This window comes from Sorghum bicolor, chromosome 6 (assembly GCF_000003195.3).
Source record: "Sorghum bicolor cultivar BTx623 chromosome 6, Sorghum_bicolor_NCBIv3, whole genome shotgun sequence".
NCBI classification, from domain to species: domain Eukaryota; kingdom Viridiplantae; phylum Streptophyta; class Magnoliopsida; order Poales; family Poaceae; genus Sorghum; species Sorghum bicolor.
In genome coordinates this window covers 1,431,789-1,439,791 of record NC_012875.2, presented here as the reverse complement: position 1 = coordinate 1,439,791, position 8,003 = coordinate 1,431,789, and the positions used below count along the sequence as shown (strand labels likewise).

The window sequence follows — 8,003 nt, the reverse complement described above, 5'->3', positions numbered from 1 at the left end:
TAGTGACCAATCGAGTTGGAGCCGCTAGTGGTCGGTCAGATGACCCGTCCTTGTCGCTTATATTATCACGTCCACAGCACGTCGCCTCCATTCCACCACATATATATGTATGTACAAGTATACACGCGTAGATCCCTTTTGGTCTCCTTTTCTCTGTGATGCACGCATACACGCACAATGTAATGCACATACGTGTGGGATGAACTAGCTAGCTAAGCTACCTTCCAAAGTTGGCTATAGATAGCAAGCTACACCGTACCTACCATGCATGCTGCTCCGGGCGTTAGTCAGTTGTGGCCTTGTTGTGTTTAGATGCACCCAGAAATCCAAAACTTTACAAAATTTTCCATCACATCGAATCTTGCGGCACTTGTATGGAACATTAAATATCGATTAAAAAGATAACTAATTGCACAGTTTACTTGTAAATCACGATACAAATCTTTTAAACCTAGTTACTCCATGATTGGACAATGTTGTCAAATAAAAACGAAAATGCTACAGTGTCAAAATCTAAAAAGTTTTTGAATCTAAACAAGGCCCGTGTGTAACTGTGTATATGTACGTATGCTATAGCTGCAGTGTATGGTCGGCAAGAAGACCGACGATAGAGATCAGGACACTCCACCGGCAAAGCGGGGCCGCCATGCCATGCCATATGCCCATGCATGCAGCAAGATAGGGAGAATATTACAGTGCAGTGGACGCGAAGCAACGAACCCACACACACCTCACCATACGGCAATAAGCCCAGCATGCATGCAGCAGCCAACACCACAATACCACATGCATGCGGCTGGCTGATACATCGATCTTACCATCCAACTAGGCAACTACTCATCCACCGCACACATACATACATATATACATATATATCACCATCCAAGATATATCATTTTAACTTTGTGCAACATCTAGTATATATCTCCTAAGCTAGCTATAGCTATATATAGCTATAGCGTCTCTATACATACTACATGCATGCTGTCTCTCTCAATGCAACCTCTCTCTGTCTAGCGGTCTATTAGATAGCTCCAACGACGACGACGACGTCGTCCATTGCAACTACATTCCCACTACGAGTACGATCCATCATACCCATCGATCCATCGGTTGTTTTGTCTTGTCTTGTCCTATAGTTTGCTCTGCTGGTTGGCCTTACTCGCATATATACATACACATATATAAATATCATCTCCAGCGGCTGATCGGTCGATTCAGTTGGACCGGGGTAGCTACTACAGCTAGACAGACTCCAGCTGCACCAACATGGTAGGAGGAGGAGGAAGAAGAGGAGAAGTCATCGGCGGCCGCGGTGGTGGCCATGGCGAGGTGGTGGTAGTCGGCCGGGCGGAGATCGACACCAGGGCGCCGTTCCGGTCCGTCAAGGAGGCCGTCGTTCTCTTCGGCGAGAGGGTCCTCGCCGGGGAGCTCTCAGCTGGACGACGACCACTCTCCGTCAGCGAGGTAACGACAATATTTATATATCTAGACATGAGCACATTCTCTTCCATCACTCAGTTCAGTGGTTATATATATTTCTCCATCAGAGACGATCACGCGACGATCCGTCTATATTTCTTGATTTCTTCATCACTAATTATTAGCACATGACAACTTTAATTAGCTCCAACTATTAGTGGTTAATTAGTACGGCGCTAAGACAGGTTAAATATATTTCTTCCTTCCTTAAAATTAAATTGGTTCGATCAGGCAATCCACACAGTAAAACTTCCTATCAAGTCTCTTGCATTATCGACCAATATGCATGCAGGATATCATAGACTGCTGTGTGGCATGTATACAGAGTCATTAAGTCATATGATACGACTAGCTAGTTACTTGCTAGCTAACCTCTATGCTACTATGCTAGTACCGTTTCTTGTAGGCGAGTCTGAAATGGTAATGTGCTATATATATTCTATAAACTCTATCAAAGCTTAAGTTCGTTTCACTTGACTATATGACCGAACCTAGAATTGCATGTATCAAACACTTAAGTTATATATGTCTGGTATATATATCTTAGTCAGAATCCATAGGATTAATATTTGTACACATAGAAGAATATATATTTGGAAACAAATAGTTTTCATGTCTGTCTTGACTTGGTAGTAATCTCCTTTATTTAGTTGATAGATAGATAAATATAAAAAAGGTGGGATAGCTGGCTACGAAAGATGTCAAAATAAGTGCATCATCACTATCTATTCCTTTCTTCAGGGCCAAGAAATAAAGGTGCAACAAAAGCATTACATGTTCCTTGCTGTAAGCATGCATCTCCTTCTTCTAATCAGCAAAGATACATGCATGCATATTGATACCTTCTTCCAGAACCCTGCTTTCTATTTCACAGCACTTGGAAATCACTTTTGGTCACAGTAAAGTAGTACTGGCGGCTAGTGGCAGCCCTATATATGTAGATTGAAAATTTTAAAGTGCATGCATGCGTGAAGACTGTTAAGATATGTTCCTAGCTTGCACCTGAATTAAGGAAGCTATAAAAGGTGTACACCATCTCTGCCTACAACCTCCATTACTTTTAATGATGGCAATTGTGTACTGTGAGTAGGTGCCCTAATCATCAATAGCATATAAAGTTAGCCTTTTAATTAGTCGCTTATCTATATATTCTAATAGTAACATTATTTATCATGGTCATGGAATCATGGATATGGGACCTGGTAGCGTTATTCAGTTACCTTATATGAATTTCCACAAAAAGTGATATATATAGTATGCTCGACTTTATAGAGTAGGAAAAACATGGAAACTTAACATATTGATGACTCACTTTTCATAGAATTCATATCTGATATTCGTCCCTTATAAAAATTTTCACTACCAGTTCTTATGCATTAATTATTTGCTTATGTTCAGTTAAAATTAAAAAAAAAACTACCTGTCACTGATAATTAAGTTCATTTTGTTCTGTTTTAATATATATGCTCCCACGCATTTCCATTCCCTAGCATACTCGATCGACTGCACAGAATCGAGTGGCAGCAACAAGACCCAACCACCACGCCGTGAGCGTCGCCGCCGCCGCCGCTGCCGGTGCCGTCACCACCGCTACGCCGCGCGCCGTGCCAGTGCCAGTGCCACCAGTAGCCGTCACATCAGAGCTGGAGGAGGCGAAGCAGAAGCTGGAGAAGGAGCGAGAGGAGAAGCAGAAGATGGCCGGGTGCATCCAGACGCTGCAGGAGGAGCTCAGCCACGCCATGATGGAACTCAAGAGGCTCAAGGCACGCGACGACGAGGAGGCCGCCGCCGGAGCCAAGGTCATCGACCTGGAGGTCGACGACGGCCTCCACTTCACCGAGGCCGCCGAGAAGCAGCAGCTGGCGCTGGCGGCGCCGCCACGGGGCTCAGCCGACGACGGCATCGCAGCTGCCGGTGGAGGAGGGGAGCTCCAGAAGAAGAGGTACGTGACGTTCGCCGACCCGCCGACGGTCGCCGCCGCCGCGTGCCGCGCGCCGCCGTTGCCGGACGTGGTGATGGAGCTGCACCGCGCGCCGCCGTCCCATCATCATCAGCCACACCAGCCGCAGCCGCAGCCGCATTACTACAGGGAGCCGCGGTTCCAGAGGCAGATGTCGGCCGGGCACGAGGCCGCCAAGGCGATGGCGGAGGAGGGGAGGAAGAAGAAGAAGAAGCCGCTCATCCCGCTGGTGGGCGCGCTCTTCATGCGGAGGAAGAAGAACAGCAGTAGCTGCCACGATGACGCCGCGTTTTGATCCGATATTCAATAGTACATGCATATATATATGCATCCATGCATGTCAGAACCTGCTTTCATGTTAATTTTTTTAAATATATATACATGCCTAGTTAATGGAATGCACACTGCTTTATGTGTACCTTTGAATAAAAATATATATACACATAAATATATAGCAAATTTTGATGATGTTGACACGTGGCTAGCTAGTCAATTTTAAATCTCACGTTCAGACTCAATGGATCGGAGGAGCCTCTTCTCGCAGCCGTTTGATTATGAGAGAATGTGCACGGACGGGGCTTTGGACCCATCGCCCACAGATTTTTAGCCCCGAAATATGAGAGCAAGAGCCATCGCTGTTTCAAAGTTTAGAGGTTGTTGTAGCTCAATATCTAGTTATAGATAGTGCCTGTATGGCACTATCCGTTCGTGTGTTTCGGACCATGTCGATCAAAGCATCTTAGGCATGCTCGGCACATCGGGCCGTGCCGAATGGCACGACAAAATTTTCTCTAGGCCCAAGCATGGTCCATAGCCCGGTGGCCTGCCTCCTGTCATCCTAGCCTAAGCACAACTCTCATTATGTTTTTACTTATTTTCTCCGACTATTAGTAATAGAAAAACATATATCCTAATGGATAGACCTTCCACAGTTATATACCTTTTAATTTCCTGGCGAGTGAATGAAGGAGGCATCCGGCATGGTGACGAGGTTCAAGCTCATGATGTTCAGTACACAAGTATACATGCAGGTTTGTTTGGTTTGTAAATAGACTGAACCGGGATGAAGTGAGTTGTTGATTGGTTGAGTGTATGAAGAATTTTTTTTGTGTGGCTGCAAGTATACGTGCAGGTTTGTTCAATTTCTGCGTACGCATTGTCTGCATCAAGTCAGCCTAAAGTGTATGGTCCCGTGCATCGTTTTCATTCAGTAGAAGAAACCAAACACAACGCTCGAACGAGACCACCCAGGTAAAGCATGCGAGGACAGACTGATCCAGCCTACCAATCAGCCCCTAAGGCGCTCCCTAAGGCTGCGGGTGCTGGGCCTTGCGTCTTTGATGCAGACGATCGCAAGGCAGCGCTCTCGGGTTCTCTTCCTCAAGGAAGGGGACGCGAACACACGCTTCTTCCATCTTCAGGCCTGTCACCGTCGCAGGCAAAATTTGATTCGGTCGCTGGCGGTCAATGAGCAGCAGATGACTGATCCTGGTCTAATGGCATCGGCGGCGTTCGATTACTTTGATGGTATTTTCGGCACTGGCTACTCAAGAACCAGGTGCTTTGATCTCTCTCGCCTGGGATTGCCACAGCTACAACTCCACACTTTAGAGACTCTGTTCTCCGAAGATGAGGTTTGGGCTGTCATTCGCGACTTGCCGTGCGACAAAGCACCTGGGCCGGATGGGCTGACAGGGGACTTTTACAAGAAGGCTTGGCCGATTATCAAAGGTGACCTACTGAATGCGTTTAACGCTTTTTGGGCTCAGGATGCGAGAAGCTTCCATCTGCTTAATGATGCATACCTGGTGCTATTGGTTAAGAAAGAGCAACCTGAAGGGATAGGTGATTACCACCCAATTAGCCTCATCCATAGTTTTGGGAAGTTGATTACCAAGTGTTTGCCCAATCGCCTAGCTCCGGTCCTGGGCCGCCTCGTCCTTCCAAACCAAAGCGCCTTCATCAAGGGAAGATGTTTGCATGACAATGTAAGGGACGTTCAACTGGCGTGCAGGGCCATTCATAAAGGAAAAACTCCCTGTGTCTTGCTCAAGATAGATATTGCTAAGGCATTCGACTCCGTGTCTTGGCCTTTTTTGTTGGAGGTGCTCCAACATCTCGGCTTTGGACGCCGATGGAGGAATTGGATCTCCATCGTTCTTTCCTCGGCAAGCACCAGGATTTTGCTCAATGGACACCCAGGAAAGAGGATCTGTCATGCACGCGGGCTCAGACAGGGTGACCCGCTCTCGCCGATGCTGTTCGTGATGGTGATGGAGGTGCTTAACCACCTGGTGGCTTGGCTGTCTGACCAAAGCCAACTCTCGGAGGTGCACGGACTGCTCGGTCCGCGGGTAAGCCTGTACGCGGATGACTTGGTTATCTTCGTGGTGCCCTCTTGTGACGACCTGCAGCTGATCCAGGCGGCGTTGGACTTGTTTGGCCTCGCTTCCGGCCTTTTCTCCAACTTGGCAAAAAGCGTCGCCTTCCCGTTGCACTGCACGGATGATCAAATTGCGGCAGTCCACCTAATCCTGGCGTGTCGGATTGACACCTTCCCTTGCCACTACCTGGGCGTCTTGCTGGCTAAAGAGGGTGGACGAACAGCCGCTAATTGACAAGATCGCTACCCGCATCCCAAGCTGGAAGGGCAGGCTGTTGAACGAGGCGGGACGCACGGTTCTGGTGCGTGCGGCACTGTCTGCGATACCCATCCACACATCCATTGCCCTTTGCCTACCCCATGGGCGTTGCAGCAGATCGACAAGTTGAGGAGGGCTTTCATCTGGGCTGGGGATGTTAGCGTGGCTGGGGGTCGGTGCCGGGTCGCCTGGACGATCGCGTGCCGCCCAAAGGAGCTCGGAGGGCTGGGCATCTCTGATCTGCGGAGAACCAAAATAGCACTTAGGGCGCGATGGCTTTGGTGTGAGAGGCGCAGGGGGATGCTAGTTCCACCAGCCGAGCCGTCGGTACTCGCTCTGTTTCATGCGGCAACATTGGTCATGATAGGCAACGGAGAATCTGTGCTCTTCTGGACCGACAGATGGATACGGGGGAAATCTATCCAATTCTTGGCCCCATTGGTGTTTGCGGCGGCGACGCCAAGGAGGAGAAGAGCAACGGTGGCGGAGGCATTGCCAGCTAATGCTTGGCTCGGCCACTTGACTGGGGCCGCCTCGCTTCGGATGATGGTGGAGATAGTGGCTCTCTGCGATCTGCTTGATCAGGTGGTTCTCTCGGTAGAACCGGACACGTTCTCCTGGTCCCTCTCTGAGAGTGATGAGTACTCTGCTGCCTCGGCTTATGGGGCCATGTTCTTTGGCTCGGTGGCGTTGCCTGGGGCGAAGTTGGTTTGGAAGACCGCAGCGCCGCCGAGAGTACGCTACTTTTTTTGGCTCACGCTGCATGGGAGGTGCTGGACTGGGCATCGGAGGTTCAGGCATGGGCTGCAGGACTCCGATATCTGCATTGTTTGTGATGAGCACTCGGAGACTATGGACCACATTCTTTCGGATTGTCCTTTCAGTCGAGAGGTCTGGCACCGGTGCCTTGACAGGCTTCACCTTGCGCACCCGCTTCAGCTGCCTCATGGCCGCGCCCTGGATTGGTGGACGACTTCCAGGAAGCTTGTGCCGAGGACTCTGCGCAAGGGTTTAGACTCCTTCGTTCTTCTCGTCGGTTGGTCCCTGTGGAAGGAACGGAACGCGCGCACTTTTCGGGGGGAGTCATCCTCGGCTTCAGTTCTGTTCCTACGAATTTGGGACGACGCCTCTTTCTGGTCGGCGTCGGGTTTTAGAGGTTTAGGCGCCCTGCTTGCAGCTGCTGGCTGAGGCATTTGTGGTCGCTGGTCTGTTCTCGGCTTTTGTCTGCCGAGTTTTTCTTTTGGTGCCTTTACGCTATTTCAAACTCTTTCTGCTTAATGAAATACACGCTAAGCGTGATCTAAAAAAAAAGTTTGCACTCTTCCACCTTGTTCTTTCATGGCATACTTTTTCAAGCAATGCCACGTAATGCCAATTAAGATGCCGAGTACCACCACGCTATCTCGCAGAGAAGTCTTTCTTGCAATAATTACAAGTTACATAAACTAAAACCTTATTACCATCAAAGATCTTGGTGTAATGTTTCCAACATGTTGCGCCCCCGTTCTCGGATGGCCCAGCACAGTCGTTGCTGTTGCCGTTGCCGTTACTGGTGGCCAGAGTCTCCGGGATGGAGAAATTGCTTGGCTTTGTATCTGTCGGGGTCAAACAATTTTCAGGTTGCTCGTCCTCCTCATTGCCTTTAGGACCATCAATATCATGGTCGTCCATGCCATAGTCTCTCATGCTTGCGGAGAGCTGGCGTGGATCGAGATCGATGACCGTCTCACACAATGGAGGACTAGGAGAGCATCGGCGTCACTTGTGTGCTATTATTTTTGTTCTCTTTCTACTGCTCTCTTGTGACATATTTTTCTTCATTTTGATGGTGATTTGGTGATGCCGTGATGGACCAGACTGGAGTGATGAGAGAAAATACAGGCACCGTATAGGTGAAAGGACGTTATTTTTGCTGTGTC

At 48.8% G+C, this 8,003-nt stretch overlaps 1 protein-coding gene across 1 annotated transcript; it reads left to right on the top strand.

The window, feature by feature from the left end:
- LOC8080267 (WEB family protein At3g51220) lies at nt 799-3,910 on the top strand. The gene is made up of 3 exons (XM_021462733.1): nt 799-1,082; nt 1,202-1,467; nt 2,973-3,910. Exons 2-3 carry the CDS (start codon nt 1,270-1,272, stop codon nt 3,735-3,737), a joined length of 963 nt encoding a protein of 320 aa, XP_021318408.1. The 5' UTR covers nt 799-1,082; nt 1,202-1,269; the 3' UTR covers nt 3,738-3,910.

Bases quoted from the DNA above. Each gene is read 5' to 3' on its own strand.
- LOC8080267 (XM_021462733.1), top strand. From the start codon at position 1,270: ATGGTAGGAGGAGGAGGAAGAAGAGGAGAAGTCATCGGCGGCCGCGGT. The intron at 1,468-2,972 runs GTAACGACAATA...TCCATTCCCTAG, and splicing joins GACCACTCTCCGTCAGCGAG to CATACTCGATCGACTGCACA.